This window comes from Pseudophryne corroboree, chromosome 6 (genome assembly GCF_028390025.1).
Source record: "Pseudophryne corroboree isolate aPseCor3 chromosome 6, aPseCor3.hap2, whole genome shotgun sequence".
In the NCBI taxonomy this organism is placed as follows: domain Eukaryota; kingdom Metazoa; phylum Chordata; class Amphibia; order Anura; family Myobatrachidae; genus Pseudophryne; species Pseudophryne corroboree.
The window spans coordinates 736784418-736802872 of record NC_086449.1 but is presented as its reverse complement, the minus strand read 5'-3'; the positions used below and the strand labels follow the sequence as shown (position 1 = coordinate 736802872).

The following is an 18455-nucleotide window of genomic DNA, read 5'->3' as shown; positions in this document are numbered from 1 at the left end:
CAGCACGATGTGTGCTGAGCGAGGATGGGGGGGGGGGGACTCATTTCACCTAGTGGTGAAATGAGCGATCTCACTAGATAAGCATGTATGCCAAATCTAGAGCTGGCGATAGCGACGCGCAGGACCGCGTATCGCTGTCGTCGCTCCCTACACACGGAGAGATCCGTGCATTAATTTCTAAGCAATCTAGTCAGATAGCTTAGAATTTAAGTTTGGATCTCTACGTGTGTACCCCCTTTACAGATATAGAGCAATGTTTAAAATTAGCCACACAATTTTCTTGAACATCCACTGGTGTTGCACTAAAAAATATAGATAGTACAGTATGTGGAAACACAAATGCAAATGTCTCTGGGAAATGGAGTATTCACTGTTACATTACTTTTCTCTTGTTAAAAAAAAAAAAAAAAAGATATGTAATAGAATTTTGTAAGTGCTATATTTTTGATAGACAATAATTTATTACTAAGAGATCGCAAAAAATAGGAGAGCATTATTATTAAATAAACCTGTTATAAAACACAATTGTTCTACTATAGATTTAATTATTGGATTTTGTTTCTAAGTATATTGTATTAGTTGCTGCTAAATGTTTAAATAAATGATGGTCAGTTTTAATTTTGTGGGTATTGTGATTTTGTTTGTAATTATTAAAATCTGTAAAACAACTGCAAGTGACCTTCCAATGTTATTTCTACAGTAAGGGTGAACAGGGAGGAGATTTTCATAATAATGTTCAGTATGTGCCTGTGTTCACAAGAGGGCTGATTCTGATTTGGAAGTAAAGCAAAAAAGTGTGTAATTTTGTATCCGGAACAAACCATGTTGCGATGCATTTATATTTTTTCTGTGCAGGGTAAATACTGGCTGCTTTAGCATGTAGCCAACACATGTTAGCTTTATATTTACATTGCAATTTAGATTAAAGATTGGACACACCCCACCCAAATCGAAATCTCTCTGCACATGTTACATCTGCCCCACCTGCAGTGCTATAATACATAGTTTTGCCCAGGTGCACAGTTACTTACTTTTTTTTTGCTTTACTTCCAAAGCAGAATCAGGCCCAATGGGGCAGAGGTATTAACCTGGAGATGGCATAAAGAAGTGATAAACCAGTGATAAGTGCAAGGTGATAAACGCACCAGCCAATCAGCTCCTGTTAATTTACATATTGGAGCTGATTGGCTGGTGCATTATCACCTTGCATTTGTCACTGGTTTATCACTTCCTTGCATTCTCCAGGTTAATACATCTGCCCCAATGATTGTTATAGTACAGTCTATAGTATAATTTATCATTTCTCCAACAAAGAGTGATAAATGATATTCTTTTGCAATGCATACAAACATTTTACATATACAAATATCTTATATCTTATCTAAATATATATATATATATATGTATGTATGTTTGTATATATAATCATAGATATATAGTATGTATGTGTGTGTATATATATATATATATATATATAGTAGCTGTCTGATCTTCCCTTATCTCTCCCATGCCCTTACTGCACCTTGGTGTCGCAGCAATCACTGTAGGTATGTTTGAATTAAACTGTCAATGAAGGAAATGAAGGGCTTAATCCAGAGATTTACATAGACCTGATGTTTGCACACAATGGGGTATATTTACTAAGCTACCGATTTTGACCGAGATGGTGTTTTTTCTTCAAAGTGTCATCTCGGGAATTTACTAAACTCAAATCACGGCAGTGATGAGGGCATTCGTATTTTTGTTGAAGTCAAAGAAAAAAATTACGAATGAATACACCATGGTCAAATACGCCTGTTATTTGGTAGAATTCGGTAATTTACTAAAATTTGTATTTCACAAACACTGCCGGCAATAGTCAAACACTGCCGTGAATAAATACAAATCGTAAAAAAAAAGCAGTTTTCAAATAGACCTGCTTTTTTTTTACCGTGTTCTGATAGGCATGCACGGAACCGTGAGATCCGTGCATGTTTATCAGTGGGAAGGGGTGGGAAAGTGTTAAATGTAAGGAAAAAAATGCGTGGGGTCCCCCCTCCTAAGCAAAACCAGCCTCTGGCTCTTTGAGCCGGTCCTGGTTGTCAAAATATGGGAAAAAAATGACAGGGGTTCCCCCATATTTCATCAACCAGCACCGGGCTCTGCGCCTGGTCCTGGTGCAAAAAATACGGGGGACAAAAAGCGTAGGGGTCCCCCGTATTTTTTGAACCAGCACCGGGCTCCACTAGCCAGGTACATAATGCCAGAGCCGGGGGACACTTTTATTGTGGTCCTGGCGGCCCTGGCATTACATACCCAACTAGTCACCCCTGGCCGGGGTACCCTAGAGGAGTGGGAACCCCTTAAATCAAGAGGTCCCCCCCTCCAGCCACCCAAGGGCCAGGGGTGAAGCCCGAGGCTGTCCCCCCCATCCAAGGGCGGCGGATGGGGGGCTGATAGCCAAGTGTAAAAAAATCAGAATATTGTTTTTAGTAGCAGTACTACAAGTCCCAGCAAGCCTCCCCCGCAAGCTGGTACTTGGAGAACCACAAGTATCAGCATGCGGTGGAAAAACGGGCCCGCTGGTACCTGTAGTACTACTACTAAAAAAATACCCAACAAAAAACAGGACACACACACCGTGACAGTAAAAGTTTATTACATACATGCACACCTACATACATACATACTTACCTATGTTCACACGAGGCTCGGTCCTCTTCTCCATGTAGAATCCTCGGGGTACCTGTTGAAAAAATTATACTCACATAATCCAGTGTATCTTCTGTTCTTTGTATAATCCACGTACTTGGCAAAAAAACAATCCGGAAACCCGACCACGCACTGAAAGGGGTCCCATGTTTACACATGGGACCCCTTTCCCCGACTGCCAGGACCCCCCCTGACTCCTGTCAAAGAGGGTCCCTTCAGCCAATCAGGGAGCGCCACGTCGTGGCACTCTCCTGATTGGCTGTGCGCTCCTGTAGTGTGATTGAGGCTGCACACGGCAGAGATACAATGTTGCGCCTATGCGCTCCATTGTATCCAATAGTGGGAACTTTGCGGTCAGCGGTTGACCGAAAGTAACCTCACCGCTGACCGCAAAGTTCCCACCATTGGATACAATGGAGCGCATAGGCGCAACATTGTATCACTGCCGTGTGCAGCCTCAATCACACTACAGGAGCGCACAGCCAATCAGGAGAGTGCCACCAGGACCAGGCGCAGAGCCCGGTGCTAGTTGATGAAATATGGGGGAACCCCTGTCATTTTTCCCCTATATTTTGACAACCAGGACCGGCTCAAAGAGCCCGAGGCTGGTTTTGCTTAGGAGGGGGGACCCCACACATTTTTATTTTTTATTTTTAACACTTTATTTTTTTTAACGAAAGGTGCACAATGAAGCCCAGCACGGATCTCACAGATCCGGCCGAGATTCATTGTGTTAATGTCGGCAGTGTTTTACTATTCACTCCCGTAAAACACTGCCAAAAAATACGAATGACATCGACATCGGAAAACACGAAAATGCAGAATACGACAGCATAGTAAATTAGTCGTAATAAATTCAAAAAGTTGCAATTTCACACATTCGATGTCATTCGTGTTTTAACTTTAACCTCATTCTGAAAATTACGAATTTTAGTAAATATACCCCAATGTTTTAAGATCTGTGCATGCGCAGAGCGGGGTTTGTGATGTTGCTTGCAGTGCCCCAAACACTAAAGCATGATTGATATTCTGTGGGTGCTTGGGGAAGTCACCAGGAAGCGTCCTAGAAAAGAGGGGAGTGTCTGCCACATTTTATGAGCATGCCAAAGCCAGTGGTTGCATACCTGGACACAGCCTCACGGACCCCGGCTGCGTGATTTTACCGCCCATGATGAGCAACCTGATGCTGCATCTTCAGACACAGCAGCCGATCACAGAACACACCTGCAGCATTACCATATTTTAGCATAGCTGCTGCATCTTTCTACAGTACTAACTGCATCCATATCTGAATCCCCCTTATGCTGTGTACACACTGGCTGATATATCGGCCGTTCTATTGAACGACCGATATATTGGTGCCCCGTCTGCCAGTGTGTACCAATGATAAGTCTTCGAACGCCGTCGTTCACAGACATATCGCGTTGGCCCTCCAGCACACACGATGACCAATATATCTACAGACCAGTGACCACCCGTACACATGTTGCAGCAGCCGGCGGTGGTTGACGGCTGAACTGTGCGGGCGCATGTAAATGCCCGTCCAGTTTCTGATGTCAGTCATGACGGATCAGGCAGTGTGTATGCACAACACACTGCCCGATCCGGCTATAGATATATCTGCAGATCCACTGTTCTGCAGCTATATCTACCAGTGCGTACCCAACATAAGACCGGAAGTCATGATATTTAAAGCATACTGTATGTAATATTATTATGGAAGACTTGATTTGGGTATTTTTTTTCAATCATTTTATTGGTACAATCTTTTTATGTTATGATACTTAGGTTAATGAAAATGTCAGCAATTTCTGCAAGCTGCGCTGGGGGGCGCTCTCTGCACACTAATCATGCAACTACAAGATAAATGGCTGCCACAAGACAAGCTGAAATGTACAGTACACTGATAAATCCATTCATTTTATCTTTAACAGAGAGCTCAGAGGTTTTATAGTACATACCACTTTATTGCCATAGCTAGAATCAATTTTCATATCAAACATTCCCTTACCAGATCACTGACTTTAATAACCTACAGCTAACACCATTTTCATCTAGGCTAACAATTAACCAATGAACACCAAAATTTTGCTCATTTCATTTATTAGTTACATCCAACAGACATCAATAATTCATCGTATTCGTTTTTTTTGTTTTGTTAAATTCATCTCATCTCTTCCTGTAACCAGCGCAGTAATTCATCATCAATCTGAACTGGCTTTCCAGTGACTGATTTATAGCCCCATAAATACTGGTGGCTTCAAGTATAGCAGGTTGAGGGTTAATGAGATTGGCTTTTGCTATAGTCCTAGCGCATTTTGTAATCATGAGATATTGAGGCTTCACACAGCTGGCCTTTGAAATCCAATTCTACGGTGAAATCCAGATCACGCTGCAATGAAAAGCAAACATATTAGTATAGCGACAATAATTTAACCCTTTGCTACCATACTGTTCATAGGGGATTATTCAGGTTTGTTAGCAAACCAAAAATGCACACTAATGGACAAAATCATGTTGCACTGCAGGTGGGGTAGATGCAGCATGTGCAGAGAGATTTAGATTTGGGTGAGTTACAGTGGCGTAAGTTTGTCCCAGGCGCCCAGAGGCAAGATAATTGTTGGTGCCCCCCTATAGATAGCTAAATAGACAAAAAGAGAAAGGTGTTGGTGGAGGGGGGGGGGGGGGGGGGAGGGGGTTGAGGGAGAGAAAGGAGGAGAAAGGGAAGAATGAAAGAGAGATAAGGTATCAAGGTAAAGAGAGAAGCAAGAGAGGGAAAGAGGGTGTCAGAGAGACATTCCCTCACTTTCCCTGACACCCTCTCTCTTGCGTGTCTCTCTCTGTCTCTCTTCCTGACACCCCATCTCTATCCCTGACACTGTCTCGCTATCTCCCCCTCTCTTCTTCCCCCACATTATCTGACCCCCCCCCCCCCCGTCTGAGCGAGAGAGTATCAGGGATAGAGAAAGAGGGGTGTCAGGAAGAGAAAGACCAAGAGAGGAGCGAGAAAGAAAGATGGTATCAGGGAAAGTGAGAGAATAAAAGATGGCAGAGCGAGAGGGTGTCAGGGATGGAAGGTGGGGGTAGGTTGATCTTGAACACACAATGGTGGAGACCAGTGGGAGTGGGCTTAATAATCCATATTTTCAGGAGGGGGTTGGTCACTTCTGTGGAGGATAGCTCCGTAGCCTGGGGGGTCTAAAATTTAGATTTCACTGGTTTTTGAATAAGAGAGACTCAGCTATCAGATGGTACCTGGGTCAAGTAGATCTGGCCGGTGTTTCCAGAGATATCAGGGGTCAAAGGTCAAACAAAAATGCGACCAAGGAAACCGGACTTATCTCTAGTGTGGAGCTGGCACTAGGACCCGGTGCTTGAAGCAGGATATTTCTGGTTCTATTAGGGGTAGAAACTTGGATCCAGGGTCACCTGGAAGCTGAGAGTCTCCTTTAAATTTCGAGTGTCTCAAGCAAATTCTAAGTTTTACAGAACCGGAGATTTCCAGCCAAGACGAGTAATAAATGTTCCACAAACAGAGAGCTCATTTAATTTCCCTATAGATAATGCATGATCCCGCCCACTTTGCAGCTAGATATCTCCGCGACCCCATGTCCTATCAAAAATCAGATAACGGTTCCAAAAAGCAGGGACTCTCCTCTTTCAGGGGACACCTGGGTCGCCAGGATCGGACTGGAAATACCGGAATGGGAAGAGACCGACACAAGGGTCTTACTCTGCCACTGCGATCAGTTCAGTCAGTTTCGTTCCTGGTTTGACGTCACAAACACACCCAGCGTTCGCCCAGACACTCCCCCATTTCTCCAGCCACTCCCGCGTTTTCCCCAGAAACGGCAGCGTTTTTCCGCACACACCCATAAAACGTCCAGTTTCCGCCCAGAAACACCCACTTCCTGTCAATCACACTCCGATCACCAGAACGATGAAAAATCCTCGTTATGCCGTGAGTAAAATACCTAACTTTTGTGTAAAATAACTAAGCGCATGCGCTCTGCGAACCTTGTGCATGCGCAGTAAGCGACTAATCGCAATATAGCGAAACTCGGCAACGAGCGAACAACTCGGAATGAGGGCCATAGTTTTGCAGGCAGATATCTCCGCGGCCCATGGGTCTATCAACAAGCTGAGAAAGGGACACCTGGGTCTTTGGGATCGAACAGGATCATCCAAAATGGCTGGCCTTTCAGGATAGGGGATATCTACGGTCCTATGCCGGTCACTGATATGCATCCCGTACCCCCTTCACAGCAGGAACCCCATTGTCTCTGGCATTTCTGCCTCTGATCAGCTTTTTTGTCCAGGAGGGGGAAGTGGGAAAGGTGACAATGTCCATAGCTGGAGAAGGTATGTATGAGCATCAGCGGAGGCGGGCGGAGGGTGAGCTGGCTGACACTGCTAGCGGGCGTTACACTGGGGAGCATTAGCGAATTTACTCCTAGACAATTAAGCACTGGCTGGGCCCCTTGGACCTGTGGGGCCCTAGGCAGCTGCTTTGGTTGTCTAGCGGTAAATCCGCTCCCGGGTGGGAGGCAATGGAGAAGTGCCCCCTGCAGGTCAGGAGCCCGGCGGCAGCCGACTCCATTGCCTCCCACAGTTCCGCCACTGGTGAGTTATATTGTTTCTGTGCATGGTACATACTGGCTGCTTAATTTTTACACTGCAGTTTAGATCTCAGTTGGAACACACCCCACCGAAATCTAAATCTCTCTGCACATGTTACATCTGCCCCAACTTGGTTTTGCCTATTAGTGTGCTTTTTTGGTTTGCTAACAAACCTGAATATGGCCCATAATACATTAGTAAACAGTTTGTATTGCGACTGTGATGGCCAGTGAGATTATTATACCAAAACAAAAAAGTTAATATGATTAATTGTAGAGTTTAACTTATTTAATGAACTGGTGCAAAACGTTATTAGAAAAATGGCAGACAGAATGTGATTGGGTGATAAGGATCACAGCTGACCCCACCCCTTCCATGTTTCCCTTTTTTTTTTTAAGTGAAACCAGATTAGGTTGATGAGTTGACCGCATTCCAAATGGTCTGACCGCTTATACTGTAATCAGTGGTGGGATTCAAATAAATTAGCAACAGGTTCTATGTCCTAATAACCAATTTAAGTATATCAAAAGATATACCGAAAGGTAGATTAATAATTAATGTATTTAATACTCAAATAAAAACAATAAAAGAGGTACACAAAAAACTAGATTATGTTATAAGCAACAGTTTTACAATATTAATGTAAAAGTGGGACTATCGGGGGGGGGGGGGGGAGCGGGACTATCAGAAGGGGAGAAAGTGGGACTAGTAGAGGGAGGAGGGTGGGAGAAGTGAGACAAGTGGAGGGGAGAAAATAAGAATTTACTCACCGGTAATTCTATTTCTCGTAGTCCGTAGTGGATGCTGGGGACTCCGTCAGGACCATGGGGAATAGCGGCTCCGCAGGAGACAGGGCACAAAATTTTAAAAGTTTGACCACTAGGTGGTGTGTACTGGCTCCTCCCCCTATGACCCTCCTCCAAGCCTCAGTTAGGATACTGTGCCCGGACGAGCGTACACAATAAGGAAGGATTTTGAATCCCGGGTAAGACTCATACCAGCCACACCAATCACACCGTACAACTTGTGATCTGAACCCAGTTAACAGTATGATAACGTAGGAGCCTCTGAAAAGATGGCTCACAACAATAAACAACCCGATTTTTTTGTAACAATAACTATGTACAAGTATTGCAGACAATCCGCACTTGGGATGGGCGCCCAGCATCCACTACGGACTACGAGAAATAGAATTACCGGTGAGTAAATTCTTATTTTCTCTGACGTCCTAGTGGATGCTGGGGACTCCGTCAGGACCATGGGGATTATACCAAAGCTCCCAAACGGGCGGGAGAGTGCGGATGACTCTGCAGCACCGAATGAGAGAACTCCAGGTCCTCCTTAGCCAGGGTATCAAATTTGTAGAATTTTACAAACGTGTTCTCCCCTGACCACGTAGCTGCTCGGCAGAGTTGTAATGCCGAGACCCCTCGGGCAGCCGCCCAAGATGAGCCCACCTTCCTTGTGGAGTGGGCATTGACAGATTTAGGCTGTGGCAGGCCTGCCACAGAATGTGCCAGTTGAATTGTGCTACAAATCCAACGAGCAATCGTCTGCTTAGAAGCAGGAGCACCCAGCTTGTTGGGTGCATACAGTATAAACAGCGAGTCAGATTTTCTGACTCCAGCCGTCCTTGAAATATATATTTTCAATGCTCTGACAACGTCCAGCAACTTGGAATCCTCCAAATCGCTAGTAGCCGCAGGCACCACAATAGGCTGGTTCAGGTGAAACGCTGAAACCACCTTAGGCAGAAAATGAGGACGCGTCCTCAATTCTGCCCTGTCCGAATGGAAAATCAGATATGGGCTTTTATACGATAAAGCCGCCAATTCCGACACTCTCCTGGCTGAAGCCAGGGCCAGTAGCATGGTTACTTTCCATGTAAGATATTTCAAATCTACCGATTTGAGTGGCTCAAACCAATGGGATTTGAGAAAATCCAAAACTACATTGAGATCCCACGGTGCCACTGGGGGCACAACCGAGGGCTGTATATGTAGTACTCCTTTTACAAAAGTCTGGACTTCAGGAACTGAAGCCAATTCTTTCTGGAAGAAAATCGACAGGGCCGAAATTTGAACCTTAATGGACCCTAATTTGAGGCCCATAGATAATCCTGTTTGCAGGAAATGTAGGAATCGACCCAGTTGAAATTCCTCTGTCGGGGCCTTCCTGGCCTCACACCATGCAACATATTTTCTCCAAATGCGGTGATAATGTTGTGCAGTCACCTCCTTCCTGGCTTTGACCAGGGTAGGGATGACCTCTTCCGGAATGCCTTTTTCCCTTAGGATCCGGCGTTCAACCGCCATGCCGTCAAACGCAGCCGCGGTAAGTCTTGGAATAGACACGGTCTCTGCTGAAACAGATCCCTTCTTAGAGGTAGAGGCCACGGATCTTCCGTGAGCATCTCCTGAAGTTCCGGGTACCAAGTCCTTCTTGGCCAGTCCGGAGCCACTAGTATCGTTCTTACTCCCCTTTGCCGTATAATTCTCAGTACCTTGGGTATGAGAGGCAGAGGAGGGAACACATACACTGACTGGTACACCCATGGTGTTACCAGAGCGTCCACAGCTATTGCCTGAGGGTCTCTTGACCTGGCGCAATACCTGTCCAGTTTTTTGTTGAGGCGGGACGCCATCATGTCCACCATTGGTCTTTCCCAATGGACTACAATCATGTGGTGAACACTGCTGACAGTGCTATCACATGATTTTCCGCCCAGCGAAGAATCCTTGCAGCTTCTGCCATTGCCCTCCTGCTTCTTGTGCCGCCCTGTCTGTTTACGTGGGCGACTGCCGTGATGTTGTCCGACTGGATCAACACCGGCTGACCCTGAAGCAGAGGTTTTGCCAGGCTTAGAGCATTGTAGATTGCTCTTAGTTCCAGTATATTTATGTGAAGAGACGTTTCCAGGCTTGACCACACGCCCTGGAAATTTCTTCCTTGTGTGACCGCTCCCCAGCCTCTCAGGCTGGCATCCGTGGTCACTAGGACCCAGTTCTGTATGCCGAATCTGCGGCCCTCTAACAGATGAGCACTCTGCAACCACCATAGCAGAGAGACCCTTGTCCTTGTCGACAATTTTATCCGCTGATGCATCTGCAGATGCGATCCGGACCATTTGTCTAGCAGATCCCACTGAAAAATTCGTGCATGGAATCTGCCGAATGGAATCGCTTCGTAAGAAGCCACCATTTTTCCCAGGACTCTTGTGCATTGATGCACAGACACTGTCCCTGGTTTTAGGAGGTTCCTGACGAGTTCGGATAACTCCCTGGCTTTCTCCTCCGGAAGAAATACCTTTTTCTGAACAGTGTCCAGAATCATCCCTAGGAACAGCAGACGTGTCGTCGGGATCAGTTGGGATTTTGGAAAATTCAGAATCCACCCGTGCTGTTGGAGCACTACTTGAGTTAGTGCTACTCCGACCTCCAGCTGTTCTCTGGATCTTGCCCTTATCAGGAGATCGTCCAAGTAAGGGATAATTAATACGCCTTCTCTTCGAAGAAGGATCATCATTTCGGCCATTACCTTGGTAAAAACCCTGGGTGCCGTGGACAATCCAAACGGCAGCGTCTGAAACTGATAATGACAGTTTTGTACCACGAACCTGAGGTACCCATTGGTGTGAAGGGCAAATTGGGACATGAAGGTAAGCATCCTTGATGTCCAAGGACACCATAAAATCCCCTTCTTCCAGATTCGCTATCACTGCTCTGAGTGACTCCATCTTGAACTTGAATTTTTGTATGTACAGGTTCAGAGATTTCAGATTTAGAATAGGTCTTACCGAGCCGTCCGGCTTCGGTACCACAAATAGCGTGGAGTAATACCCCTTTCCCTGTTGTAGAAGGGGTACCTTGATTATCACCTGCTGAGAATACAGCTTGTGAATGGCTTCCAATACCGTCGCCCTGTCTGAGGGAGACGTTGGCAAAGCAGATTTTAGGAACCGGCGAGGGGGAGACTTCTCGAATTCCAACCTGTAACCCTGAGATACTACCTGCAGGATCCAGGGGTCCACCTGCGAGTGAGCCCACTGTGCGCTGAAATTCTTGAGGCGACCCCCCACCGCCCCTGAGTCCGCTTGTAAGGTCCCATCGTCATGCTGAGGCCTTTGCAGAAGCCGGGGAGGACTTCTGCTCCTGGGAAGGGGCTGCTTGCTGCAGTCTCTTACCCTTTCCTTTGCCTCGGGGCAAATATGAATGTCCTTTTGCTCGCTTGTTCTTATAGGAACGAAAGGACTGCGGCTGAAAAGACTGCGTCTTTTTCTGCTGGGAGGGGACTTGAGGTAAAAAGGTGGACTTCCCGGCTGTTGCCGTGGCTACCAAATCCGATAGACCGACCCCAAATAATTCCTCCCCTTTATACGGCAATACTTCCATATGCCGTTTGGAATCCGCATCGCCTGACCACTGTCGTGTCCATAGACTTCTTCTGGCAGATATGGACATCGCACTTACTCTTGATGCCAGAGTGCAGATATCCCTCTGTGCATCTCGCATATAAAGGAATGCATCCTTTAATTGCTCTATAGTCAATAAAATACTGTCCCTATCCAGGGTATCAATATTTTCAGTCAGGGAATCCGACCAAGCCACCCCAGCACTGCACATCCAGGCTGAGGCGATTGCTGGTCGCAGTATAACACCAGTATGTGTGTATATACTTTTTAGAGTATTTTCCAGCCTCCTATCAGCTGGATCCTTGAGGGCGGCCGTATCAGGAGACGGTAACGCCACTTGTTTGGATAAACGTGTGAGCGCCTTGTCCACCCTAGGGGGTGTTTCCCAGCGCGCCCTAACCTCTGGCGGGAAAGGGTATAACGCCAATAACTTCTTTGAAATTAGCAGTTTTTTTTATCAGGGGTAACCCACGCTTCATCACACACGTCATTCAATTCCTCTGATTCAGGAAAAACTACAGGTAGTTTTTTCAGACCCCACATAATACCCCTTTTTTGTGGTACTTGCAGTATCAGAGATATGCAAAGCCTCCTTCATTGCCGTGATCATATAACATGTGGCCCTACTGGAAAATACGTTCGTTTCTTCACCGTCGACACTAGATTCGGTGTCCGTGTCTGGGTCTGTGTCGACCGACTGAGGCAAAGGGCGTTTTACAGCCCCTGACGGTGTTTGAGACGCCTGTACAGGTACTAACTGGTTTGCCGGTCGTCTCATGTCGTCAACCGACTTTTGCAGCGTGCTGACATTATCACGTAATTCCATAAACAAAGCCATCCATTCCGGTGTCGACTCCCTAGGGGGTGACATCACCATTACCGGCAATTGCTCCGCCTCCACACCAACATCGTCCTCATACATGTCGACACACACGTACCGACACACAGCAGACACACAGGGAATGCTCTGATAGAAGACAGGACCCCACTAGCCCTTTGGGGAGACAGAGGGAGAGTTTGCCAGCACACACCAAAGCGCTATAATTATATAGGAACAACCTTATATAAGTGTTGTTTCCTTATAGCTGCTTAAATATATATAATATCGCCAAAAAATGCCCCCCCCTCTCTGTTTTTTACCCTGTTTCTGTAGTGCAGTGCAGGGGAAAGCCTGGGAGCCTTCCTAGCAGCGGAGCTGTGTAGGAAAATGGCGCTGTGTGCTGAGGAGATAGGCCCCGCCCCCTATTCCGGCGGGCTCTTCTCCCGGTTTTTCTGAGACCTGGCAGGGGTGAAATACATCCATATAGCCTCATGGACTATATGTGATGTATTCTTTTTAGCCAGAAAGGTATTAACATTGCTGCCCAGGGCGCCCCCCCCAGCGCCCTGCACCCTCAGTGACCGCCGGTGTGAAGTGTGCCTGAGCGCAATGGCGCACAGCTGCAGTGCTGTGCGCTACCTCATGAAGACTGAAAAGCCTTCAGCCGCCGGTTTCTGGACCTCTTCTTACTTCGGCATCTGCAAGGGGGTCGGCGGCGCGGCTCCGGTGACCCATCCAGGCTGTACCTGTGATCGTCCCTCTGGAGCTAGTGTCCAGTAGCCTAAGAAGCAAATCCATCCTGCACGCAGGTGAGTTCACTTCTTCTCCCCTAGGTCCCTCGTTGCAGTGAGCCTGTTGCCAGCAGGACTCACTGAAAATAATAAAACTATCAAAACTTTTACTCTAAGCAGCTCTTTATGAGAGCCACCTAGATTGCACCCTGCTCGGAAGGGCACAAAAACCTAACTGAGGCTTGGAGGAGGGTCATAGGGGGAGGAGCCAGTACACACCACCTAGTGGTCAAACTTTTAAAATTTTGTGCCCTGTCTCCTGCGGAGCCGCTATTCCCCATGGTCCTGACGGAGTCCCCAGCATCCACTATGACGTCAGAGAAAGTGGGACTACCAGAGGGGAAAAAGAGGGACTACATACATACCCCCAGCCAGTCGTTCTGCCCCAGGACAGGGCCTGCACTTGACTCCTCGATGCAGCTGCACGCTGGTGGTGGGTGAGTGACCGCTCCGCTGCGCTCTGCTCCCGAAAAAATGGTGCCTGATAGGAACGGGCATTCCGGAACCAGTGGCGGAGCCCTCCATCACCCCTGCTTAGCCTGAGCTGCCGCCCGCACACCCGCCCGCCTGCACAGACCGCAACAGGGCCGAGCGTCTCTGTAGCACTGCAGAGTTCCTCCGCGCCCGGCCCACCCTCTCTCAGTGTCTTGACATGCTTACTGCGCATGTCAGGACTCAGGACACTACAGAGAGGAGGAGTCAGCAGGCCAGAGCCGGGCGCAGTGAAACTCTGCAGTGGTACACAAACAGAGACGCTCGGCCCTGTTGCAGTCACCGGTCTATGCTGGCGAGTGTGCGGGCTATGACAGAGGGCTCCGCCACTAGCCCTGGCGGCGCTCATTAGCAAACGGTTCTCAGAACCATACATCATAACATTAGGTATCGGTTCTGCGGAACCGGTGCGAACCGGCTGAATCCCACCACTGACTGTAATTGTGTATTGTTACAGTGATTATCTCATAGATATATTATCAGTTAGTGGGGGAGATGTACTAAGCCTTGCAGAGTGATAAAGTGAGGAGAGATAAAGTACCAGCTAATCAGCTCCCGTCATGTTACAGGCTATGGGGGTGATTCAGACCTGACAGCTGGGCTGCTAACTTTGCTGTCCTGCGTTCAGATAGTCAACGCCCCAGGGGGAGTGTAAATTCGCTGTGCAAGTGTGCAATTGCATGTGTACACCTAGCTGCAAAAATCCACTGTGTGCAGTCTCTGTGCAGCCCAGGACTTACTCCTACAGTGCGATGAAAACAGGTTGATTAGGGCTGGAGCTGACGTCAGACACCCTCCATGAAAATGCTTGGGCACGCCTGCGTTTTTCCAGACACTCCCAGTCAGTTGTTACCCACAAATGGCCTCTTCCTGTCAATCAACTTGTGGACGGCTGTGCAAATTTTGGCACAATCCTGTCGCTGACCGGTGACGCCCGTTGTTGTCCAACATGCGTGCGCTTTGCGGTACGCATGCGCAGTTAGGACCTGATCACCCGCTGTGCGATAGCGCACAGCAGTGATCAGGTCTGAATCAGGCCCTATGTTTGAAAAAATAGGATTTTGATAACCTACCGGTAAATCCTTTTCTCCTAGTCCGTAGAGGATGCTGGGGACGACATCAAGACCATGGAATATAGACGGGATCCGCAGGAGACATGGGCACTCTAAAGACTTTTCATTGGGTGTGAACTGGCTCCTCCCTCTATGCCCCTCCTCCAGACCTCAGTTGTAGGAACTGTGCCCAGGGAGACTGACATTTCGAGGAAAGGAATTACTTAACTAGTGGTGAGATATCTACCAACTCACACCCTCAACCATGCCGCACACATGGCATTCAACATAACACACGTCAACAGGCATGAACTACTTGCAGCAACATGCTGAAACCAATATAACACAACTAGTGTAACTGTAATAACTAAACTGCAGGTAAAGTACGCACTGGGACGGGCGCCCAGCATCCTCTATGGACTAGGAGAAAAGGATTTACCGGTAGGTTATCAAAATCTTATTTTCTCATACGTCCTAGAGGGACATCAAGACCATGGGGTCTATATCAAAGCTCCAGTACGGGCGGGAGAGTGCGGATGACCCTGCAGCACCGATTGACCAAACTTTAGGTCCTCATCGGCCAAGGTGTCAAACTTGTAGAATTTTGCAAATGTGTTTGACCCTGACCAAGTAGCTGCTCGGCAAAGTTGTAATGCCGAGGCCCCCCCGGGCAGCCGCCCAGGAGGAGCCCACCTTCCTAGTAGAATGGGCCCTCATCGACATCGGTAACGGCAATCAAACCGTAGAATGAGCTTGCTGAATCGTACCTCTGATCCAGCGCGCACTAGTCTGCTTGGAAGCAGGACACCCAATCTTGTTGGGAGCATACAGGACAAACAAAACCTCTGTTTTCCGTATACGAGCTGTTCTGTTCTTCAAAGCTCTAACCACATCTAGAGACTTTGACTCAGCGAACGTGTCAGTAGCAACTGGCACCACAAAAGGTTGGTTTATGTGGAAAGAGGAAACCACCTTTGGAAGAAAATGTTGACGAGTTCTCAACTCTGCCCTATCTTCATGGAAGATCAGGTAAGGGCTCTTGTGGGACAAGGGCCCCAATTCAGACACCCGCTTTGCGGATGCCAATGCCAAAAGCATCACCACTTTCCAAGTGAGAAACTTCAACTCTATTTCTTGTAGAGGCTCAAACCAACCCGATTGAAGGAACTGCAACACCGCATTAAGGTCCCATGGTGCCACTGGAGGCACAAATGGAGGCTGGATGTGCAGAACCCCTTTCACGAACGCCTGAACTTCTGGAAAGGAGGCCAATTGTTTTGAAAGAAAACTTATAAGGCCGAAATCTGGACCTTGATTGACCCCAATCTAAGGCCCGCATCCACACCAGTCTGCGGAAAATGGAGAAAACATCCCAACTCAAACTCTTCCGTAGGAGCCTTCTTGGATTCTCACCAAGACACATATTTTCTCCAAATACGGTGGTAATGTTTAGACGTTACTCCTTTCCTGGCCTGAATAAGAGTGGGGATGACATCCTTGAGAATACCCTTTCGGGCTAGGATCCGACGCTCAACAGCCATGCCGTCAAACGTAGCCGTGGTAAGTCTTGATACACACACGGCCCTTGCAGTAGTAGGTCCTCTCGAGGAGGAAGAGACCGAGGATCTTCTATGAGCAACTCCTGAAGATCTGGATACCAAACCCTCCTTGGCCACTGCTGTTACATTGTCCGACTGAATCTGCACGGGATCTTGAAGAAGATATACCGCTTGTAGAAGGCCGTTGTAAATGGCTCTCAATTCCAGAACGTTTATGTGAATGCAGGCTTCCTGACTTGACCATTTTCCTTGGAAGCTTTCCCCCTGTGTGACAGCTCTCCAGTCTCGGAGACTTGTATCCGTGGTTATTAGGACCCAATCATGAATCCCAAACCTGCGTCCCTCTAGTAGGTGAGAACCGTGCAGCCACCACAGGAGCGAAATCCTGGCTTTGAGGGAAAGGATTATTTTCCGGTGTATGTGTAGGTGGTATCCGGACCACTTGTCCTACAGGTCCCACTGGAATACTCTGGTATGAAATAGGCCAAACAGTATGGCCTCGTAGGCCGCTACCATTTTCCCCAACAACGGAATGCATTGATGGATCAACACGCTTGTTGGTTTCAATATTTGTTTGACCATTTTCTGGATTTCCAGAGCCTTTTCCACTGGAAGAAATAGTCTCCGTACTTCTGTGTCCAGAATCATCCCTAAAAAGGACAATCTTGTCGTCGGTTCCAACTGCGACTTTGGAAAATTCATGATCCAACTGTGTTGTTGGAGTATTGACAGGGAGAGTGCGATGTTCTGCAACAAATGTTCCCTGGATCTCGCTTTTATCAGGAGATCGTCCAGATAAGGAATTATATTGACTCATTTTTAACAAAGGAGGACCATCATCTCCGCCATCACCTTGGTGAATACCCTCGGTGCCGTGGAGAGTCCGAATGGCAACGTCTGACACTGGTAATGGCAATCCTGTACTGCGAATCTCAGATAAGCTTGGTGAGGAGGATAAATGGGAACATGCAAGTAAGCATCTTTTATGTCTACTGACACCATGAAGTCCCCCTCTTCCAGACTGGAAATCACTACCCTCAGTGATTCCATCTTGAACTTGAACCTTTTCAGGTAGAGATTCAGATTTTCAGGTTTAAAATCGGTCTGACCGAGCTGTCCGGCTTCGGAACTACGAAGAGGCTTGAATAAAAAAAAAAAACCTTCTCCTTACTGTGCCAAGGGTACCAGGACAATGACCTGATCCGGACATAATTTTTGAATTGCCATTGTCACTGCCTCTCTTCCCGAAAGGGAAGCTGGCAAGGTCGATTTGAAAAATCGGCATGGGGGGACGTCTTGAAACTCTAGTTTGTACCCATGGGACACTATTTGTAAGACCCATTGGTCCAGGCCAGATTGAATCCAGATTTGTCTGAAAAGTTTCAGACGTGCTCCCACCCGAGCGGACTCCCGCAAGGGAGCCCCAGCGTTATGCTGCAGATTTGGCAGAAGCAGGGGTGGACTCCTGCTCCTGCGATCCGGGAGACGCTGCGGATTTCTTTCCTTTTCCCCTTCCCCTACCTGCAAAAAAAGGGGAGACCTTTGGCCTTTTTGTATTTGTTGGGCCGAAAGGACTGTATGTGAGAGTGATGTGTCTTTTTCGCTGGTGTAGGAGCATAAGGCAAGAATGTCGACTTACCTGCAGTAGCCGCCGAGACTAACGCATCCAGCCCATCACCAAACAAGGCCTACCTTTTTACGGGAGAGCCTCCATATTTTATTTTGGATTCTACATCAGCATTCCACTCTTTTATGACAGGGCCCTGTCTAAAATGCGCGGTGACTTCCACCTTTTTTGTAAAAAGGTAAGCTGCTTGAATTCCTATTGGGAATCTGAAATTTCTTTTCAGGTTAAATCAGACCTGAGGTGGAGGGAAAATTACATTACTTCTTTACTAAAAACATGTTTTAGCTATAAAGGAGGTGTTAGAAGTTACGAAGCCCCCTCGTAAACCCTCTCCTTGTGGTAAAAGAGGGGGCTTCGTAACTTCTAACACCTCCTTTATAGCTAAAACATGT

General features: G+C 47.2%; 1 protein-coding gene across 5 annotated transcripts in view; it reads right to left on the bottom strand.

Moving 5' to 3' along the window:
* Nucleotides 1-4447: 4447 nt before the first annotated feature.
* PRMT8 (protein arginine methyltransferase 8) overlaps nt 4448-18455 on the bottom strand; it is a 578520-nt gene continuing 564512 nt past the window's right edge. For all 5 annotated transcript variants that reach the window (XM_063930568.1, XM_063930570.1, XM_063930571.1 and 2 more), the window contains one exon: nt 4448-5083. In XM_063930568.1, the coding sequence (XP_063786638.1) occupies nt 5000-5083 (84 nt within the window). In that variant the 3' untranslated portion in view covers nt 4448-4999. The remainder of the gene's footprint in view (nt 5084-18455) is intronic.